The 23,212-nt window shown below is 44.1% G+C and overlaps 1 protein-coding gene across 1 annotated transcript in view; it reads right to left on the minus strand.

Moving 5' to 3' along the window:
* Positions 1-676: 676 nt before the first annotated feature.
* Positions 677-23,212, minus strand: part of CRYBG2 (crystallin beta-gamma domain containing 2) — a 63,729-nt gene continuing 41,193 nt past the window's right edge. The window contains exons 5-22 of the mRNA XM_081868618.1: positions 21,957-22,004; positions 21,706-21,824; positions 20,601-20,757; positions 19,455-19,594; positions 14,590-14,716; positions 13,829-13,864; positions 12,347-12,483; positions 11,508-11,634; positions 9,404-9,546; positions 8,345-8,471; positions 7,254-7,286; positions 6,744-6,856; positions 6,066-6,195; positions 4,831-4,970; positions 4,039-4,162; positions 2,904-3,062; positions 1,959-2,118; positions 677-1,364 (exon numbers count right to left, since the gene is read on the minus strand). Of these exons, the coding sequence (XP_081724744.1) occupies positions 1,276-1,364; positions 1,959-2,118; positions 2,904-3,062; positions 4,039-4,162; positions 4,831-4,970; positions 6,066-6,195; positions 6,744-6,856; positions 7,254-7,286; positions 8,345-8,471; positions 9,404-9,546; positions 11,508-11,634; positions 12,347-12,483; positions 13,829-13,864; positions 14,590-14,716; positions 19,455-19,594; positions 20,601-20,757; positions 21,706-21,824; positions 21,957-22,004 (2,109 nt within the window). The 3' untranslated portion in view covers positions 677-1,275. The remainder of the gene's footprint in view (positions 1,365-1,958; positions 2,119-2,903; positions 3,063-4,038; positions 4,163-4,830; positions 4,971-6,065; positions 6,196-6,743; positions 6,857-7,253; positions 7,287-8,344; positions 8,472-9,403; positions 9,547-11,507; positions 11,635-12,346; positions 12,484-13,828; positions 13,865-14,589; positions 14,717-19,454; positions 19,595-20,600; positions 20,758-21,705; positions 21,825-21,956; positions 22,005-23,212) is intronic.

The following is a 23,212-nucleotide window of genomic DNA, read 5'->3' on the forward strand; positions in this document are numbered from 1 at the left end:
TTTGCCCTGTGGCTCTCCAGATGCTGTTGCTTCTAACTCCCATCAGCCCCAGTGAACATGATCAGTTGTGAGGGGTGGTGGGAACTGTAATGCAACAATATATGGAAGGCCACAGGCCAGCCATTCCTGCACTGTGCCAGCAGCAGCAGCAGCAGCAGCAGCAGCAGCAGCATAATTAATATCCTGCTTTTTCACAGACTGGGACTCAAGGCAGCTTACAAAAATTAAAACAACACAGATAAAATTAGGAGCAGTGTCCAGGCAGAAATTGCTTTTAAAAAGCTTCTTTTTTTGAGAGATTTTGCCCAAAAAGCTCAACAACTTTGGCAAAAAAAAAAAAGGCTTAAAAGTAATTAAACTATAATAGAATTAAAACAATATAAAAACAACTCTATTAAAATGCAGATAGTGAAAACAGCACAGCTTTGTAGACTTGCAAGAACCTAATGTTCATCAGTTCCTTATAATATGGGGTTTGCAGCCACATTTGTGTGATACTATTCCTGCTTCTCTATTGTTTATGATCCCAGATGGCCAACTGTTGTTGTTGTTACAGGCATTTCTCTCCACCACCTAAAACACTTGTGGGCAAGATCCCTACATGTTATGCCTGTGGTTGTAGCCAGTGTCCCCATGAGCATGTCCTAGTGGCAAATAACGGAGTCAGCACACCAGCCAGAGAGATGGATTTATAAAAGGCATTGTATCATACACAGGTACATAAATAGAGTTTACAAGTTAGCCCATCCCCTTAGGAAGAAGAGCACAGGGGAAAGGGAATGGGCTGCATGCAAGGACAAAAGGCTCATTCATGCTGTATGTGTGTGTTTGTTTTAGATATTCATATATAAGCCTAAACCAACAGGGCTAGGGACACCTGTGAGGCGTTGGCAGCTTGCTTTCCTGTGCTCATACAGGTGAGCTGCTTGACCTTGTCCATTCATGAATGATCCGCGTATCAGAACTCGCCAATAATCTCCATCTTGCTAGGCTCAGCTCCAAGGTGTTGGAAAAGAACCAGCTTTTGCCTCCTTCCCTCTACAGAGTCCCTTGAGGAGACCAATTTCTGTGCTTCACAGAAACATTTCCCTCTTTCTGGGCTGCAATCTGTGGGGAAAGGATTGCATCTACTAACCAAATGCAGCACCCAGTCACTTATCCATTTCAGCAGCTAATCCCCAAAGATGCAGCTTGGTCACAAAAGGACAAACGTCTGTGACTTGCAGGCTGAATTCTAGTTCTGCACGTGACATGGCTCTCCAATTTCTGCTTTCTTCAAAGCACCCGGACGTCCCAGATCTGTGTAGGCCTTTCCTCTGAACAATCCCAGAGGATGGCATGGTCCCGGTCATAGGTTCGGCCTCCTACATGGAGAAAAGGAAGAAGTAAATGGGCATTTCACCCAATCAATGTTGTTTGTGCGCTGCCCTAAAAAGGATTTGAATCCTGAAAAGCAGGATATGAATAATTGTGATAGATGATAGATGGATGGATGGATGGATGGATAGATAGATAATAGGTGATATATAGATGTCCCCTTCACTGTTGCTGGACTAGGTTAGAGTATGCTGTGCATAAACATTCCAAGTGACTTTTATCACCAGATCTTCACCTTGATATAAGCTCAGAGAACAGAAAGCGAGTTCCATTAGGTTAGGCTGAAGGAACTGGATTGTAAGCATTACATCTAGAAAAGATAATGCATGAGAAGTGCTTTTGATGTTTGAGAGTGCTATACACATGTTAAGATTAAATAGCGGTGCAGAAAGATTGAACAGGAATTTCCAGGAATGGTGGGTGACATGGGGGAAAGGTGAAAGGAAACTGAGATTGAAGCATTTCTAGCTATATTTCATCCCTTCTACAGCCACATTACTTGCTTCCTAGCCTCAAGAACTCCCTCATGAGCCTAAATCTGAATCTCAACAAAACAACAATAACAACAGCCAATGCCTTACCTTTCACATCCAGGACCTTGTTTTCAAACATCTGGCTGCAGATTCTCCCAAAAGAATCGATTTGCCAAGTCTGCCGGGGCAGTCGGCTCTCAGACCACAACACCACCTTGGATCCCTTTGCAGCTGGACCAATCACCTGTAGGCTCATGTTGGGCGCAACCTGAAAGAGAGGCCAATTCAGCGTTGTATGAAAGTGTGTTGCATACAGACAGTGAACATCTAAAGCTGAAGCTAAAGCTTTTACTGAGTCAAGCCATTGGTCTATCCTGCCAAGTACTGCCTACTCTGACTGGCAGTGGCCTTTTGATATCTTTCTCATTACCTGATACCCAATATCCTGTTATCTGGAGATACCTGGGATTGAATCTGGGACTTTCTGTATACAAGACATGAGCGCCATCACTGAGCCATGGCACCTAAATACAGACTTTTCTTCTGTACAGTGGTACCTCGGGTTACATACGCTTCAGGTTACAGACTCCGCTAACCCAGAAATAGTGCTTCAGGTTAAGAACTTTGCTTCATGATGAGAACAGAAATCATGCTCTGGCGGCGTGGCAGCAGCAGGAGGCCCCATTAGCTAAAGTGGTGCTTCAGGTTAAGAACAGTTTCAGGTTAAGTACGGACCTCCGGAACGAATTACGTACTTAATCTGAGGTACCACTTACCAGCCCAGCATATACCAGCATATACCCAGGTGACATTTTATATGTGAAGCAGCCATCTCATCCATCTGTTTAACTATTTATTATATTCATGATTAACTGATTTGGATATTAGTTTTGCCTGGCTTACCCAAATGCTATGTGGACAATAGAGGGAGTGGAACTATTTAAACTTAAGGGTATCGTATGGGGTCTTCTGGAAGCAGGCCTGTATTATCCATGCACCCCAGCTGCTTCTGTCCCTGTAAACCACACAAGAGGAAGAGAAAGAAGCCCTCACCTGGTTCTTCATAAGCCCCTCTTCATAGTACCAGATGGAGCTGCTCTTGCCATTGAGCTCTGAGACCAGAACTCGCCCAGCTTTCATGTCTTCAACGTCATCTGGGACAGACAGGAAGGACTTCAACTCTTCGTTTTTTATTTGGAAGTAGATGCGTCTCTGGGGAGAGGGAGGGGAGAGGCAGACAGAAAAGACCATCACTGTGCATTCATCTAAGCTGCCCAGCAAGTTCCATGCTGTGGAGCAATCTGACCACAGTGTCCATTCTCAGAGTCATGCATGTATGCAGGGTGGATAAAAATCAATTAAAAAAAAATTAAAAATGGATTTTTTTTATTTAAATCAGATTTTTAAAATAAAATGCTTTGGGAGGAAAAGATCTTTCTAAAGGTAGTTTTCTATTTAAGTTACATTATAGTCCAAAGGCTATTCATCAGGAAATAAGGATTTGTTTAAAGTTTTTCATGTGTACTAAAACTCAGTCTAAGTTTTTTTTAAATCATTTAACCACGTTGGTTAACAAACATGGATGCATATGCTATAAAGTTATTGTTTTAGTTAAATAAATTGTTTAAATTGTTATTAAGGAAATGATTATTTTTCTCCTTCCAATAAAGTACAGCAGAAAAGTTGTCCAAATATAAACAATAATTTCATTATTATCTGTTTATGTATTTCTGATAGTATCACCAAAACAGTAATTTTTGATATAACTGTAAAAACTACTCTGAAAATTTATTATTCCAAAAATAAAACCTTCATTAGGTTGTAAATATTAAGAGGATGCCATCCAGGTTGAACATTTCTGTAAAAAAATGATTTAAATTAAGTCTTACTGAATAGTGATTTAAATTTTGATTTAAATCATGATTTAAATTGATTTGATCTAAATCATATCCACCCTGCATGTATGCCTCAGTGGGCAGCAGGTATGGTGGAATAGCCAGCATTCTGACATCTACCTGCTCCTCAGATTTATAATGGCCCACTTGAACATTTAAGCAGCTTGGCAAAGGACAGAGAGATAGGGCAAATGTGCCACATACATCTGGTTAAACTGCTTTTAAACTGCTCCTTAACCAGTCATCCTTTGCCTATAACCCTTCCCCAGTAGACCAGAGCACTGGGCACTCACCTGACGGATGGGGTAAAGGGAGCCGATGTGCTGAAGTCCACTGTATGTCAGCCAGTTGGTGATCTCCATACAGTCCAGGAGCCACTGGCGGCCTCGGAAGTCGCTGTGTTCACACAGCACCCAACTGTATGAGGGAATTTGCAGAGCAACAAAAAAATGGGAGAAAAAGCATTAGCAGCACAGATCACTTTGGCCCTTCATCAATTGGGAAATGGTAATCAAAAACAGGAGCATGGGACCTGCTTGCTGCTGACACTACAGTCCTGGCTAGTGTTCATGATGGCCACATACGGTCTCCTAGACACCTCCAGTTGTTGCTAGACATTTCAAAGACTTTGGGACGCAAGCCCATAGATGCAAAATTTGCACAAGCAAGAGGTGTAAATTTAGAATTAAAATGTGTCAGAAGGCAAGCCATCTACTTTCTCATCCAAATCAACACAGATAAAATTCTTCATTTAATTTGCACCCCACCACAAATCATTTAATTCCCCAGGGGCAGCGATGTTTTTGCCATACAATTCCCTCTGAGAGTGATGGAACATCGAGTCCCGTAACTCCCAGGGGGAATGGCTCCTCTACTCTATTCCTAGTGTGTGGTGGCAAGAAGTCTCCAGCCCTCCAGGCTGTGGCTGGCTGGAGGACTTTGGGGGAATGCAGCTTTAAAATCAGCAGAGAACCAGGAAGGGGCAGACTCAGTTCTGCCCCATGTGGAATGGGTTTGTCCATCCCCACCTAGCCCTAACAATGGCCCAGGTCCTTATGTGTGGTAGCAGGTCATCCTTTACTTACATCCCACCCTTTACACGCACAGAGAGGACATGGTTATTGAATCCCTCAGCCTGAAGGCTGCGCACTTCACTGTTCAGTTCGATCTCCTTCCCTTCGAAACACTCCAATCCATGTAGGAAGATGGAGGGCTCCGAGAAGAACTATGAAAAAAAGTAAAACAGAGTTGAAGGGCAGGCATGAAACTGGGCTTGAGGAACAAGAAGAAGGCTAAACACATGGAAACCTTAAGGTTGGGGTGGCAGGTCTCTGAGCATTCAGGCTGTGTGAAACTCTCAAGTTTTGACAAGGAACTCACTTTGGTTGGTCAAATGAAAGATACCTCAAATAATGGCTAATCATCAGCATATTGCTGATAATGTACTGCAAAACTCAAGATGACCCCCCACAGTGGTTTCATGTAAACAACATATAGGGGATAAAATTGAAGCCTGAGGAACTCCCACACTGAAGGCTCCATTGTGCCAAAGAGGACTCCCCAAGTATCACCCTCTGGAAATGACCATCCAAGAAGTAGTGCCATCCACTCCTAACTTGGACAGCCACTCCAGACACCATATCTAGCAGTACTGTATATAGTAAATTTGTGAAACCTAACTTTTTTCTTCAGATCCTGAAGCTGAGGCTCCAATACTTTGGCCACCTCATGAGAAAAGACGACTCCCTGGAAAAGACCCTGATGCTGGGAAAGATGGAGGGCACAAGGAGAAGGGGACGACAGAGGACGAGATGGCTGGACAGTGTTCTCGAAGCTACAAACATGAGTCGGACCAAACTGCGGGAGGCAGTGGAAGACAGAAGTGCCTGGCGTACTCTGGTCCATGGGGTCACGAAGAGTCGGACACGACTAAATGACTAAACAACAACAACAACTCTTTTCTTCCGATTTTGCATCAATGTTTCAAATGAGGTCAGGTTTCTTGTTGCCTGTTCTAATATCCCTTTTCGTTTGATTGCTAAATTGGTACCATAACACCCAGAGACATCGGAATCTTGCAGCTGCTGCATCCAAACTTCTTTGGCAGTGCATTGGGCCCTAGTGTGGAAATGCACTGTCCTATCTAAATTCTTGTATATCTAATCCTTTCTAACCACCATTTAATTTAGGGTACAATTTCCATATCTTGTGGCAGAGAGTTCCATAAGTTAACTGCGTTGTGTGAAAGAAGCACTTTCTTTTGCCTGTCATTTACCTACTGCCAATCAGTATTAGAGCCAAGAAGATGTTTCCAACTTACAATGGGGACTTTCTTCAGCGAGCGGATGGATGTGGTGAAGAGGCAGCCCATAGAGGTCAGTGTTGGATACTCGCCTTCAGAGAGAATGTGTTGCTCTCCATCAAACTGGGGGCAGTCATAGAGAATCCAGCTGAAATAAGACAGAGACGTGATTGACTCCATCGCTCAAGTGGCAGCAATTTCATGCTCAGGGATGTAGATCTGGTTCGAAATCTTTCTCCACTCTAGTGTTTCAAAATCCAAAAGTAAGACAGTTGCTTCAGCATGACCTTTCATGCCTAGCATTATTTGTTCAGGTGAACAAAGAATCAAGGATAGCCTCAGAAGCCAACATGAAACCTTCCAGACTTCAACTCCCAATAGCTCCAGCAAGCATGGCCAATGCTCAAGGAAGAAGGGAGCTGTAGACCAGGTATGGGGGAAGTCTGGCCCTCCAGATGTTGCTGAACTGCAATTCCTATCATCCCCGGCTATTGGCTAGGTGTGCTGGGGCTGATGGGAGCCGTAGTTCAGCAACATCTGGAGGGCCAAAGGTTCCCCCACTCCTAATGGTCCACCAGCATCTGGAGAGGGCATCATGCTGGCAGTCCCTGCCCTAAATCTTTAGAGCCAACATGTTGAGTTCTTCACATCATACCATTTACATTCAGCTGCTGTACTGAGGAAGCATCACTTTACCTGCCTCCATTGACCCTGCAGGAGCGTGGGATGAAATTCTCTGGAAGTGAGGCTTGGTCTTCCTTGAAAGAGACGTAATTCCCCAAGAAGTCTGGATCTGAGAAGAGTTGGATCTGGGGAGTCAAGAAAATGTCAGATATGAACAAACTGAGGAAATAATGAACATTGTGGAATCAGACCTGGGGCTGACAGAAATATCTATATCCTGCCAATGTAATTCTGTTTCCTGACAGTCATTTCTTCTCCCCAAAGAAACACTGGGAGCTGTAGTTCTGGAAGGGGTGGGGGGATAGAAAAAGATTTTAACTGAAAAATATTTCCACCCTCACTGAACTACGATTCCCAGGATTCTTTGGTGGAAGTCATAACAGACTGGTAAAAAAATTTAGGAAGTATGGGATAACCAAATTTTGTGTGAATCAGCAGCCCGTCTGGTAGCACCCGTGTAACAGCAGTGTGATGGGCATAAGAACCACCCTCCTGCTTTGCTTCTGAAGTCCACCTGCTCACCTGAGAAATGAAGTGTAGACTGTGTTCCCCAACCTAGAAGAGAGAGAGAAGAAAAAGAAGTGGTACACAATATAATCTTTAGGCAAGCCTAGAAAGATAAAAATTATGTGCTTGACTGGATGGTCCTTGAGATCATTTATTCAATCCAAGAGGGGAGGATCCAGAAAAATGCATCCCTCTGGTTAAACAAACCAAATTTTGATGTCTATGATCAAAAATTGTAGAGTTGGAAGGTACACCAAAGCTCATCTAGTCCAACTCCCTACAACAAAGGAACCACAGTTTAAAAATCCCTGGCAGATGGCCATCCAACTTCTGTGTAAAAACCTCCAATGAAGTCCATCATCTTCTGATATAAGCACTAAGTTCCCATTTGCAGTCATCCCAACTTTCTTCTATATCTTCACAACAGCCATGTTGAGGTGGGTGAGGCTGGGAGCTGGTGACTGGCCCAAGGCAGGCAGTGAGTGAAACCAATACAGAGGTACCTCGGGTTACATATGCTTCAGGTTACAGACTCCGCTAACCCAGAAATATTATCTCGGGTTAAGAACTTTGCTTCAGGATGAGAACAGAAATCGTGCAGCGGTGGTGCAGCGGCAGCAGGAGGCCCCATTAGCTAAAGTGGTGCTTCAGGTTAAGAACAGTTTCAGGTTAAGAACAGACCTCCAGAACGAATTAAGTACTTAACCCGAGGTACCACTGTAATGGGTTTCAAGAGCCCATATTCTGAATATTTTCTTTTTGTTTAACAGGGGTGACAAAATGTTTGTATTTTACTGAGAGTTGTGAAACTCCCAAGGCTTAGAGGATTATTATTTTCTGCAATCAACAAAAGCTTATGCTATAATAAATTTGTTCGTCGTTAAGACAAGACATATTTTGTGGTGGTCAATTTCATGTGTTGCTTTTGAGGGGAGGCAGGCCCTGCTCTGAGAATTGCCCCAAAACATCTTAATCTGGCCTTGCACAAAAACCTATTTGGAAACACAAAATGGAAGGATACGCAAAGCTCCTTCTTGGAGACAGGTGGGATTGGGAACATGGTTTCTGAACTGGGGACACATGAATGCAGAGTTCTTTATTCTCACCTGTAGGATAGGTTGCACCGAGGAGATCTGGCAGCTGCTTGCACCCCAGTCTTCACAGTTGCGGTACACTCCTTTCTCCAGGATATACTGCTCCCCTGAGAAATTCTTATCTTCATAGGCCACCCACCTGGCCACAAAAATGGAAATGGATTATCTAAACCTCCATATTCACAATCTGTCACCCAGAGTTCTTGCAGCTCAAAGTGCGTGTTTTGCTTACACATCTATCATGTGAAATTTCGACCTACAGTTCTTAATGAGCATAAACACTGCTCTGCTTCTTTCTCCCTCTAGCCTTTGGCGCAACCGTGTTGCAATAATCACCACTCATCCTCATTAAGTCTGGATACTACCTCCTCCATTCCCTATCAAACAGTTTCAAACAGCAGATTTTGGATATGTACATACTCTGACTGCATTTGAAACATATTCTACCGCTCAAAGAATTCTGGGCTCTGTAGTTTACTCCTCACAGGGTTACAATTCCCTACAACCCTTAGCAAACTACAGTGCCCAGAATTCTCTGAGGGAAAGAATGTGCTTTGAAGGTAGTGTGTGTACACAGATTTGGGCTTTCCCTGACACCTATCCTTTCACTTGCTTTTTAGTATCCAGACTGAGGAATAGTTTTGATCATCTCAAAAAGCTCATTTACTTCTTAGAGACCTCTTATTTGGCTCAAACAAAGACAGTCATATGCTACTGTTCCTTTCCCTCCCTCCTTTGTAATTTTTATTATTTTCATTAAACAGTGCAAACAACAAATGTAACCACACAAAGTTATTTCATTTACAAGCTTGTAAAACAACAACAACAATTTCATTATTTGTACCCCGCCCATCTGACTGGGTCACCCAAGCCACTCTGGGCAGCTTCCAACATATATAAAAACATAATAAAACATGAAACAATTAGAAAAAAACTTCCCTATACAGAATCAAACCACAGTGCAGAAGCTTGTGAAGGTTTATGTTGTCGCAGGGATCATGTGCCTCATGCTTCACCCCACTTTCAATGAAGCCCTGATGTGGCTTCCCCACAGAACACAACAATACTCACACTCCACTGAGGACATGGATGGATTGTGTCGTGGTCCCGTAGCTGGCCAGCTCAACATCTGGCAGTGCTTCACTGAGTTCAACGCTGGGCCCGTCTTCAAAGTCCATGGCCTCAAACAGCACAAGGGCTGGGTCCAAGAAGTCCTACCGAGTGAAGAAAAATAAAATGTACAGTGGTGCCCCACAAGACGAATGCCTCGCAAGATGAAAAACCCGCTAGACGAAAGGGTTTTCCGTTTTGGAGGCGCTTCGCAAAACGAATTTCCCTATGGGCTTGCTTCGCAAGACGAAGTGTCTTGCGAGTTTTTCCGACTTTTCCCCCCTTCCCCCCCCTTTTTCTAAGCGCTAAGCCGCTTATCCGCTAAGCTGATAAGCCGCTAAAAGCCGCTAAACAGCTAATAGCGCTAAGCCGCTAAGCCGTCAATGGGCTTGCTTCACAAGACGAAAAAACCGAAAAAACCGCTAGATGAAGAGAATCGCGGAACGGATTCTTTTCGTCTTGCGAGGCACCACTGTATCAGCACAGCCAGCAGCAACAACCCATCTCCTTGCTGATGGATTTTCAAGAAAGAGGAGCCTCATTTCACATCCTACAGACCTGAGTTATAGAAAAGGAGGAAAGGCAGTGGGGATGGTTTGAGGGGAGGAGCAAGGCTGTCTTTGCATTCTTGTTTACTACGTTTCTAGTGCTGAGTTTTTAATCCATATTCACATGATATCCAAAATGTATATGCAGAAAATACTACTGTTTGATGCATTGTTTCTCGAATCAGCATCACACCAAATGGCGTATTTCAGCCATTCCCAATTTGTCTCTTGCCAGGTTGTGAGCATCTTTATGTATGGTGCAAACATCCCCACCCCCCGGTCAATGACCCTTGGTGTGTAAACATACAGAAATGAATCTGACACTAATGAAACTATGCTGATGTGAAAGACTACAGTGTGGGGGAGGGGAAGAGCTGTGAAACACACCAGGGAGGAAACAGCTTTACACCACTCTAAGTCAGTAACGTGAACACACTGTAAGTGACAGCAGAAGGTTTAGGAATTGTTGTGGATGTTGTGTAGGTATTATTTTGTTTTTCGTTAACTGTTCAATAACAACAATGACAACAACCAGAAAAGCAATTGCTCAGGCTGTGAAAAGGGAATGAGTTAGTAAACAGCCTGTTGACAGGAAATTGCTAATTAAAGATGCATTCGGAAACACTCTGGCATGGAGAAAAAATAACTAATTTAAAAACATGTAACATGCTTACAGCTACTGTTTTAATTGCTTTTAATTCTGAATTCTAAATTGTTGTAACATGCCCTGGGAACCGCTGGAGAAGGGGGGCAAAATCATCATCAACAACAACAAATTTGTTCTGTCTTTCTACAGAAACCATACTCAAGTGGTTGACAATTCAAAAAATAGCAGTAATGAAACTACAAATGAACAGTAAGGAAAATTACTATAATAGCAGCAGTTAATAATAATAAAATATAATAATACATGGGATACCGCCAGTGCTCCTTTCCTCAGTGCAGACACACGTGAAATGATCATGTGCAATGTACACTAGGATGATTTCTTTAGATTTCAAGGGGGCGTTGTCCTCACTTTCGTAATAAATAATTGGGAAACTACAGCCTGCATCCTGCTTTCACACTGGACAAACAAGACCTATAATTGCATTTTCAGTAGTTTCCATTGCCTGTCCCCGATACAGTCACTATTCCATGGCCACAAAGCACACTCAGTTCTTAGCCAGCAGTTTTGGAGGCTGTACCTCCCTCAAGCTCTTTTCCTAATTTTTTTTTTTTTTTTTGTCCTTCTGCAAACTTTGAAGGTGCCCCCTAAGTCTGCTAATACCTGCCTCGTGTGTGGGTAGTGCTGGTTTGGTTACATAAGCATTAGCCGGAACACTGAAGTGAAGGGAAAGTTAAAAGAAATAAAACAAATAATACTTCTGAACTAGTCCTGTTTCTCCCTGATATGGCTGAACTTTGACACTTCTTATTTTAGGAACTTGGCATATGCTTTAAGCCAGGAAACTTTTCTTCCCTCGTAGCAATAAATCTCCCATCCATCGCCCTGTTAAGCAGACAGGTTTTCTCACCGTCCGAATCAGCCGAAGTGACACCAGTTCTTCATTGTAGCCTCCCCACTGTGTCCAGTCATTGTACTCTCCTTCTTCCAGCAGGTACTGGTGCCCACGGAAACCTTCCTTCTCATAACCAATCCAGCTACCAAGGTGAAAGAATCCGACAATAAGAGAGTGTGCATGTAGTACAAAAGACAAATTACTCTCCCTCTCCTTCCAGATGTACAACCATCTTTCTTCTCCTCCATCCCCAATAATTCATGGGCTCTTTTGGTTGTCCCACTGCCCTCAGAGACTTGGGGGCAATGGTGGCCCAGGAGAGGGCATTCTCTGTGGCAGCCCCTACGTTGTGGAGCTTTCGCTCCATCTCAGATGTCAAAAGCCAGTGTAATGAGCAGGGAAATGACAGCAACAAGCAGTACTGTTTATATTGGGGTGGGCAGAAGGTGTGGGATCAGCTGTTAGAGCCTTTAAAGCACGTTTGAAACACATTCTTTCCCTCAAAGAATTATGGGCACTGTGGTTTACCCCTCAGAGAGTTACAATTCACAGCAACCCTTAGAAAACTACAGTGCCCAGAATGCTCTTGGATGCCAGGAGTTGAGGAAAGCAGGTGGGCTAAACAGGCAAGGTTGAGGATGCAGCAAGCTCCAAGGGAGAAGTGGCTGGGTTGAGGTCAATTTCCAGAACAGACAGTGAATGTTGCTCATGCTCAGACTAATTGTCCAGTTCTGCGTCAAGGGCTTCCTAGACCTGGGTGATCAGGGATTGGCGTGTAGGAGTCAGCTGACAATTATTGCTGCCTAGATGGCTCTTTTGCCCTACAACACTTATTCATTCTTCCAAATGCTCACCAGCCTCCTAGGATTTTCAGAGAGCCTGCAGTAGACATCTTGGAGTCCTGGTTGTTTTCTGGCTTCTTCAGGTTGTAAATGTCTCTGCTTACTTCCCAGCTATGACCCAGAAAATGTGGCCTCTCATAGATTAGAGCCTGCAGAGGAAGAGGGAGAAAGAGAGAATGAAACATGTAGAACAATGAGAGTAAAATGGTGGACACCTCCTCCTTCTGGTGTTTTTCACAAACTTTTGAACCTTTCTTGCTTTTAAAGAAAAGAGCAACCAAAATAATGAGGGCCTGGAGCAACTCACTTTTGAGGAAAGCTTACAATCTGGACTCCTTAAATGTCTGGGATTTCTTTTTATAACAGAGCAAATTCCTAGTTCTTGTGGCTGCTGTGGTATGTTCAACAACGTTCAGCTCATGTTTGGAAAAAGCTCCAGTATGGAAGAGTTCCTAAGTCCATAAGCACTGCTTTCTCTCCCCCTTCCTTTTGCATGCCACTCTATTCATCTACATTTTACTGTAGGCTGTAGCCACTTGCTATTTATTCCTTTAAAAACTATAAGCACCACCCCCAACAGCCCAAAGTAAAGGATGCCTGTTGGACATGTTTCTGCAAAAACGACGCATTGGCATATTTCCTGCATTTTATTCTACATGTAACATTTCAGTTTTCTGAGCTCCAAAATGCGAAATGCCTGTTGTAGAGTGTGTTTTTGCAAACTTTAAACGACATATTTTACTCAGTAATGCCTGATGAATTACAGGTAATGGCAGAAGGAAGGAGGAAAGGTGAAACTAGAAAAGAGAAACTGAACTCACAATCCAGGAAGACCACTTAAGCTTTCTTTCCCTAGGTAGATTAACTGTCTAATGACTTTTTCCACTCAGTACAGTGGATATAAATTAATAAAGACTTTAGCTTATTCCAAACAAAGATTTGCTGATGCCTCTAGCTGAAATGTGCAATGCTAGAGCTAGCTTAAGTCCTCTAGCCCCCTTTTCTGCTGGGAAGTATTTTTGCCCTATGTCAGGGAACTGCCATCAGTGCCGGAGGGAGAGAGCAAAATCCAGAGGGATTCCAGAGAGCATCCCGGGATTGGGAGAGGCAGCCCCTCTTCTGGGGAAGAGAATCAGCGTAGCACCAGTGGAGAAGGGGGGCAGATGGGGGAAGTGGCGAGGCGGTCCCATGACTCCTTGCCAGGGGGAGTAGAGGTCCTCCGCTGCCCACGCCCTCCTTGCGCAGAAGGCTTTCGCGCAGAGAGAGTAGGAGGAGACTAGGCGTCAAAGAGCTTCTTTGCTGGAAGAAGTTTAAGAAACGCCCACTGACGGATTCTGCCAGCGATTGAGACAGCCACGGGTGAGTGGCTGTCCGGACAGAAAAGGTTCACTCAGGCAATACAGCCGGGTGTTTGGCACCGGCTTACGCACGAGCAACCCCTAGAACCATTACACCCTAGGATCAAATTCAGCAGCAATTATTTCCTCCTCTTACCTTGGGCTCGCCAGGCTTTTCCACGACAGGACAGCCCTAAAACAAGAATAAGCCAGAGTGAGAATTCTGTGAGTGGATCTGTCTACTCCGTCTTCCTTTTCATGGACCAGTCTGCCATCGCGAGAACAGGATGGTGGACTAGATGTGTATTAGATCTGACGCAGTGGGTCTTTTCAAATATAAAATGTCATTCTTTCAAAAAAATATTTGCTGTCTCCATGCAGTTCAAGCCTGCCTTCTAAAGTGTAAACAGGAAACCACAAGCAAATGGATAGCTTGGACACTCATGCCCCAACATATATTTATGATTTAGATTTATAAGCTGTCCATCACTTATAATGATCCCAGTTTATGCCAGGCTAAGGGACGAGGGTGGCGCTGTGGTCTAAACCACTGAGCCTAGGGCCTGCCGATCGGAAAGTCGCCGGTTCAAATCCCTGTGATGGGGTGAGCTCCCGTTGCTTGGTCCCTGCTCCTGCCAACCTAGCAGTTCGAAAGCACGTCAAAGTGCAAGTAGATAAATAGATACCGCTCTGGCGGGAAGGTAAATGGCGTTTCCGTGCGCTGCTCTGGTTCTCCAGAAGCGGTTTAGTCATGCTGGCCACATGACCCGGAAGCTGTACGCCAGCTCCCTCGGCCAATAAAGCAAGATGAGCGCCGCAACCCCAGAGTCGTCTGCGACTGGACCTAATGGTCAGGGGTCCCTTTACCTTTACCTTAAGGTTGAAAACAGGAGGAAGATGCTGCCAAACAACACTTACCATCTTAATTGGATGCATGGAGCAGATTGAGGGGTCCTTGGCTCCCCAGGCTCGCAAATTGGGATACCCACCGGGTTCTAAGACATAAGGATCGTCGTCAAAGAAGGGTTTTGAGTAAACAAGCCACCTGTGGAGCATAGAGAGAACCATGAACGACTGCTAAAACTTTGTAGTGTCATGTGCCCAATGAACTGAAAAGCACATCCTAGCGGCAGCCCTGGAAGGAGAGAGGAATGCATATGCTGTGATTGGAAAGACAGCAGTCACGTTCGAACATCATGGTAAACCATAAAGCATATGCTGGGAGTAAACACACCAGAATCCCTTAGCTTAGCATCCCAACCAGGGATCATGGTTTTGCTCCAACAAGCCATATTCAACAAGTGAAGAATAAGCCTTGGCTACAGAATGTAGTTCACTGCGAGGGAGCAGACCACAATCCCAGGTTTCGACATAATGCTAAGCCAGGGAACATGGTTCGTCTCCTCCCAGCGCCAGGAGAAGGGAACTGGAAAGAGTGAAACAGGTGCCATTTACTTGTGCATGGTAAACCATAGTTTACAGCCAGTGAGGCTTCTGAATTGACCAGATGAGATATAAAAAGCAGGAGTTTGGTCTTGTGTATCATCCTGATCTGAAGAGTCCAGTCCACTCAATACTAAGACCAATATTAAGCCCCTAGTTCTGTCTCCAGCAGCTGAAGGCAGGGACTTCTGTGCTTCTGAGACATTTTCTATATTCCAGGATGAGGTAGAGAATAGGAGGGAACAGCACATATCGTGGGGGTGGGGGTTTAAAAAGCTCCCAGCTTTTTACCAGCAGAGTGGTACGGAAGGACACACTTCCCACTTCCCTCTTCTCAAGCCTCACCCAGTTAAATAGAAATACCAGCAAAACCACATGTTTGTTCTGAATAGACGCTTCAGTGTGTCAGCACCAATAATTTGGAACTTCCTTCGCAGCGATTATTAGGCAGGTGCCTTCACTGTATTGTTTTCAGCACCTGCTAAAAACTTTTTGTTTAAGGGAGCCATGTAAATTTGAATTGTATTTTAATACATAATTTTATTTTTTAATGTATATTTTAAAACCGTTGATTTTGTTTTGCTTTTTAAAGCCTAACTTGTTTTAAATATCTGGTTTTATCCCTACTTTTAATATATTTTTTATGCAAATTGTAGTTTTATTTCATAATGCTAAAAAACATTTTTGTTTAGACAAGCCTACTCAGATGTTTAGAAAGTTGATGCGTATTTTAATCTGTTTTAGCCTATTGTTATTTTAATTTTTTGAATGTCTTAAATCATTGTTGTTCATTTTTCTTAGTGATAATTTTATTGTTGTATCTTTTTTTTTGTAAACCGTTTTGTGGTATACGCATTTTATGACATAAAGAGATAATATAAATGCTTCATAATGCTGATTTTTATTTGGATTGTTTTTAGCCTAACTTCTTTCTAGCATCTGATTTTTATTTATATTTTATCTGTAATTTTAATGTATATCTTATTCAGACTGCTTGGAGCCTTTGATGCTTAAGCGGTATATGAATCGTGTTAAATAATTTCAATTTAATAAATAAAATGTTCAGGTTCCAAGCTGAGAGCCTGCCCCCAAACTCAGACCTCTAGCACTAGGACGGCAGGTCCCACTTGTCACTTGACTAAAATATATCTATCAAATCTAACCCCAAGCTCAGTGTTGCAAGCTATTGCACATCCCTCCCATTAGGTCAAGTGTGGATTTACAAATTGCTACAAATATGTGTACAAAAGAAAGGCTGAAGACACACTTGCTAGCTGGAAAGTTATGCAAATGAAGCCATGAACCTTTAACTACCACTGAGTCATGAGAGGATTTGCACATAACAAGTATGTTTATAAAAAAAATAATTAAATGGACCTATGCCAGAGGTGCTTTTCAGGTTGGGCTGAGCTGAAATCAACTCAGGGTGTGTACTTTAAAAAGAGGACTTAGTGCTGTATTTTCTCCTGCTGAACAAGTTTAGCTCCCCCCACAGCTTTTCAATGGTTTCGAGAAATGCAGCTGATCAGCAGTAGAGGTGAAAAACTGATCCTAGGGAGGCAGGCTCATGATAAGATCATAAGATGAGCCCTGTTGGTTCAGACCAAAGGTTCATCTAGTCCAGCATTCTGTTCTCAGTGCCCAGCCAGACGCTTCTGGGAAGACTGCGCCACAACACTCATCCACCGTTGTTTTCCAGGGACTGATATTCAGAGATGCATTGCCACAAGCCCTAGCTAAGCATTGCTGCGTACAGCCAACTTGTAATAATAATAATAATAATAATAATTTATTATTTATACCCCGCCCATCTGGCTGAGTTTCCCCAGCCACTCTGGGCGGCTCCCAATCAGTGTTAAAGACAGTACAGCATTACATATTAAAAACTTCCCTGAACAGGGCTGCCTTAAGATGTCTTCTGAACATCAGGTAATTCTTTATCTCTTTGACATCTGATGGGAGGGCGTTCCACAGGGCGGGCGCCACTACCGAGAAGGCCCTCTGTCTGGTTCCCTGTAGCCTCACTTCTCGCAATGAGGGAACCGCCAGAAGGCCCTCGGCGCTGGATCTCAGTGTCCGGGCTGAACGATGGGGGTGGAGACGCTCCTTCAGGTATACAGGACCGAGGCCGTTTAGGGCTTTAAAGGTCAGCACCAACACTTTGAATCGTGCTCGGAAACGTACTGGGAGCCAATGCAGATCTCTCAGAACCGGTGTTATGTGGTCCCGGCGGCCACTCGCAGTCACCAGTCTAGCTGCCGCATTCTGGATTAATTGCAGTTTCCGGGTCACCTTCAAAGGTAGCCCCACGTAGAGCGCGTTGCAGTAGTCCAAGCGTGAGATAACTAGAGCATGCACCACTCTGGCGAGACAGTCCGCGGGGAGGTAGGGTCTTAGCCTGCGTACCAGGTGGAGCTGGTAGACAGCTGCCCTGGACACAGAGTTAATCTGCGCCTCCATGGACAGCTGTGAGTCCAAAATGACTCCCAGGCTGCGCACCTGGTCCTTCAGGGGCACAGTTACCCCATTCAGGACCAGGGAATCCTCCACACCTGCCCGCCTCCTGTCCCCCAAAAACAGTACTTCTGTCTTGTCAGGATTCAACCTCAATCTGTTAGCCGCCATCCAACCTCCAACCGCCTCCAGGCACTCACACAGGACCTTCACCGCCTTCACTGGTTCTGATTTAAAGGAGAGGTAGAGCTGGGTGTCATCTGCATACTGATGAACACCCAGTCCAAACCCCCTGATGATCTCTCCCAGCGGCTTCATATAGATATTAAAAAGCATGGGGGAGAGGACAGAACCCTGAGGCACCCCACAAGTGAGAGCCCAGGGGTCTGAACATTCATCCCCCACCACCACCTTCTGGACACGGCCCAGGAGGAAGGAGCGGAACCACTGTATAACAGTGCCCCCAGCTCCCAGCCCCTCTAGACGGTCCAGAAGGATGTTATGGTCGATGGTGTCAAAGGCCGCTGAGAGATCCAGCAGAACTAGGAAACAGCTCTCACCTTTGTCCCTAGCCCGCCGGAGATCATCAACCAGCGCGACCAAGGCAGTTTCAGTCCCATGGTGAGGCCTGAATCCCGATTGGAAGGGATCCAAATGGTCCGTTTCCTCCAGGCGTGCTTGGAGTTGTTCAGCAACCACCCGCTCAATCACCTTGCCCAAGAATGGCAGATTTGAGACTGGGCGATAGTTGGCCAAATTGGCCGGGTCTAAAGATGTTTTTTTAAGAAGCGGTTTAATGACCGCCTCTTTCAGCGGGTCTGGGAAGGCTCCCTCATGGAGGGAAGCGTTCACCACCCCGCAGAGCCCATCGCCCAGCCCTTCCCGGCTCGCTTTTATCAGCTTTTATCAGCCAGGATGGGCAAGGATCAAGGAGACAGGTGGTCGGTTTCACTCGTCCAAGCAGCCTGTCCACATCCTCGGAGGTAACAGATTGGAATTGATCCCATGTAACAGGACCAGACAGAACTCTAGCACTCTCCCGCCCTGGCCCTGCTCCCACGGTGGAGTCTACCTCCAAACATGTACCCCAAACATGGGCAAAAACCCCCACCAAGTTTAGGAAGATGATTGAAATATGAAAGAAACATGTGACCCAAACTGCTTTGCCGTAGTTCTACTTCTCAATAAATATATAGCAATGTTCACATGTATCACAAAGCAATGGTTTGCTTTAGCTGTGGTTTGCAGATGAGCAAAGTAACCATGGCTTGCTTAATCTAATACTGGGTTTTTTTCTAAGTGCTGTTGACTTGCACCTCTGTTGCCAGAGTTGTGTGAGATGCTGAAACAAACTAGGATTAAACTAGAATTCTGGGTTCAGTGTCATGAGAAACCGAGAATAACATAAACTGAAATTTATAAGTCAAACCATAGTTTCTAGTTTGATGGCCACAAACGAACCATAGTTGGCTGGCTGGAGTGTGTTTGTACAAACAAGCAAACAAAAAAACAAATCATAGTTCGCATTACTTGCAAGCCAGGCCAAAGTACATCCTGATCACAATTTAGCCTTTGCACAATAATCCTCCAGGCTGTGATCCTGTGCAAAAAAATCAGATTATTGGTCTATCTACCTCCCTGGACCAACAAATACCTGTGCTGTGTTGAAAAATGAGGAAACACATACATATGCACACACAACTATTTCCCATAATATAATGCATTTTGTATGCATATACACATTCTTGTGCACACTTTCCACTAGCGTACCCATTTCTGTATTTGATTGCGAATTAAGTAAGTTTACATTAAAATCCAAACCATCCCTAGTTCTAGATCACTTCTCACATCATGAATGCTCAAAGTATTTAAAAGCTGTCACTTACAGGCCAGAGTGCACAATTATAGAAGCTGCCTGCAATGGCTCGTTGTGAATTCGTGTGTCCTCTGCAGAATCTGTGAACTTCTGTTTTCTGCCTTCTCCATTCTCCTCAGAAAACAAACTGATCTCAGGAATCCTGTAATCCTGAAACAGAGAGGATTGGCCTGTGAAAGGGGGGCAAATAAACTACAGAACTCTTTGTTTTCTCACCAAACTGATTTCCAGCATCCAGAAATGTACCGCAAAGTCCAATTACTACACTGCCAGGGGACAGAGATATTTTACTTGGAAGAGTTCCAAAGGCCTGTGCTGACATTAGGGCTGCAAACATAATGGCTGAAGTCCAGTGCCCAAGAGCACACAAGTAAGGACCAATGCAATCAATGCCACTCGATGCAGCAGCCCCCTGACCTCACTGGTGTCACCTTGCCCCAATCCTATCCTGATGAATGCATTGCTGCTACCACTGGGAGGATGCACCACTGCCTTCTCAACCACCCCAACTGGTCACAATTGCTAAAACTGGAAGAAAAAGCTTCTAGGCTTCTCCTTTCGGTAATGTGGGAGGGAGAGGAGAATGCAAGCTCTGGGGAGAGTAGCCCATTCATGTAATGCTAACCCATGGTTTAGTGTTACATCCAAATGTGGTCACTAACAACTCAAATAAGCCCTTTGCATACATTCAATGAAAAAGGGTTGCCGTATTTCAAAAAGTAAAATTCCTGACACCCGCAAAGTTGTTGAGCTTTATTTAGGAAACAAACCACCAAAATTGTTGAGAAGAAGGTCCCCAGTGCCATGACCTGGTTGTGCTCCCCCAAAATCTGCCTCTGCCCGCAGTTTATAGGCATACTGCAATCTTGCTCCCTGTCCCATTCTTGTGTTTCCCTCCCTCCCTCCCTCCCTCCCTCCCTCCCTCCCTCCCTCCCTCCCTCCCTCCCTCCCATCCATCACAATGTATAGAGCAGCCTTCCCCACATGATATTCCCACACAACATGAACAATGGCCAAGTATGATGGGAGCTGTAGTCCAACAAAATCTGGGAACCCAAGGTTGAGGAAGGCTGGTATGAGACATGCATTTCCAAACAACCAGCTTCCGCAAGAAGTAGAAAGACGTTACTCACAAATGGAAAGGAGTCCTGCTTACCCGCACAACCCTCTTGAGTGAGCCAATATGGAATGGAGCATTCTCAGCTGATGCCCCTTCTTTGTGGAACATTCTCCAAGGGTTGGTGATCTCCACATCCCCTTCTGCCAGCACACACTTCCGCCCATGGAACCGTGGCTTCTCGTACATTACCCAGCTGGCGAGTACATGACATTGGGTTAGTTCCAAGTAGAGTTGTGAGTAGGGATGGATCTGTCTATTTCAGTTATCTCAGCCTCTCATATTTCCAATCTTAATTTCAGTTCTTCACATTTCCACCGCAGTTTGCAATTCATTTATTTTTACAATCCTCATGGAAAGTACTTGAGCATTTAAGTGCAAATTTCTCTGAATATAAACATTTTTGTTTGCAGTTTTGACTAATGTACACATTTTTGCAAGCAATGTCTCTTAAATGCATTTTTGTATGCTGTTTTCACTAATGTGGTAATTTTTATGTGCACTTTGTATGTTTTGCAAACGCTGGTTGAAGTACCACTTCACAAAATTTGGATATGTGCAAATTTTGAGGGCTGGCTGTGTTTCGGTTCTTAAGAAGCCTTTTAATTTGTGAACCTTCACAGTCTGCATCTGCATTAGAATTGTTTTTAAGGTGTTTTAAAGATGTGCTTAATGTTCTTTATTGTTTTATCTCTTGTTGATGGCCGCCCAGGGCTCTTTTGGGAGGAAGGGCAAGTTAAATATTTAATATATAAAATAAAATAATAGATGAACCCTGCCTGGAAATTATGCCCCTTGACCATGTAAGATGTCAGAGGGCAAGAATAGGACCAATGGATGGAGAGCATATTTTGACTAAGCATTAGGAGAAACGTCTTAATCTGCTTCTGATTTCACTTCTACGCGGCACTGTGTTTTCTGCCTGTACAGTAGAGATGGGGAGCTGGGATCCTCCAGACATTGTTGGACTACAAATCCCATCATCCACTTCACCGTTGGCCCTAAAACCTGGGAGTGATGGGAGTTGGGAGTCCAATGACATCTGTTGGGCCACACAGGTTCCCCATCCCTTCTCTATATGCACAGCACACACGGCCCTTCCCTGCAGCACAACCCAAAGCAAATCACCCAGAGGCTTACTTACCCTCCACGGATCACTCGGATGGAGATGGTGTGGGAGAGCTCCCAAGATGTGGCATCAGTGATATCACCCCATATTTCTCTCTTCTGACCCCCAAAGCTTGCCTCAGAGTACAGAATGATCTAGTGAGAAAAGCAGAAATTGAGATTACCACCAATGCAATAACACCCAGCCCTTAACCTTCTCCCTGCAAGCATATCAGCCCCTTGCCCAGACATTTGGCAACAACAGCCCCCCCCCTTCACCCTCCATACCTTTCCAGGTCGCACATTAATCTTTGTCGGAAGCTTCTTTTCCTCTTGCTGCAATTTAAACATGAATGGAAAATTAAATGAAGAAAAGGGTGCAAAAAAGGTTACATTTCAGAAACATCTAGTTACCCCAATGCCTCTCCTGCTCTGAAACCACTTTTTGCATTGGGAGGGAAAGAAAGATCCCACCCACTCCATCAGCAACATGGAGATAATAATCCTTGCCTATCCCATACGATATTTATTTATTTATTTATTTATTTATTTATTTATTTATTTAACGTAAGTTAGATATTGCTTGTTTGTGGATAACACACACACATATACACATATACACAAAAAGCCCCTCCTGGGGGGAATTCAGCATCATACTAAGGTGATTATTTGGTCAGCATAAGCCAAACAGAGTGACCTTCCTTCTCTTCCCCCTGTGCGCTGTTCAGGAAGTTTGCCTGACCCTGCGGAGCTGATTTGGAAGGGGGCATGGGGGAGGAAAGCCCCCCCCCCCGCCCCAATGCACTAGTGGGATTTCTTGATTTGGGTCAGACTAGGGATGGGCGAATGTGCCAATTTCAGTTCTTCATTTTTCCAGTCTTAAATTCAGTTCTCCACATTTCCACATCAACTAGCGATGACCCCCCACAAACAGGACTTTTTGAGATAAAGAAAGCGATGGTTGAATGCTGAGGAAAGATGGTTGAATGCTGCGGAAATTGTTTGAGAGAACATTGCCCAACCTTCCCACTAGCAAATCATAATGAACACTCAGTAAATTGTTTATGGTGTCCAACCTCTCCACAAAAGTTGTGCAAACAGATCTTAATGGAGGCTTAACAAACAGATCATTGGGAAGTAAGGGACATGGGGAAAATCTGATTCAGTCCACATTTAAATGCGACTCTACAGTCATGAATCTACAGATTAAACACAGCCACCCTTTGAAATTTACACTTTCCAAATTTTTCAATGGAATTCTGCAGCCATGTAATGTCTAAAAAAATGCATATACTGGGTGAAAGTGTGCATAAAAATGCATATATTGAGTGACAACAGCATAGAAAATGCACTATATTAGTGAAAGAAACATAAAAAATGCATTATATTAGGGGACATTGCTTTGAAAAATGTATATATTGGGCAAAAACGTTTACAAACCTGTGCATTAGGAAAAATTTGCACTAAAATGCTTATGAATTTTTATGAGAACTTTTCCTTAAATTGGCAAACCAATATGGAAATGCACAGAACTGAAGTTAGGA

The sequence above is a fragment of the Podarcis erhardii genome (genome assembly GCF_964252035.2).
Source record: "Podarcis erhardii genome assembly, chromosome: 7".
NCBI classification, from domain to species: domain Eukaryota; kingdom Metazoa; phylum Chordata; class Lepidosauria; order Squamata; family Lacertidae; genus Podarcis; species Podarcis erhardii.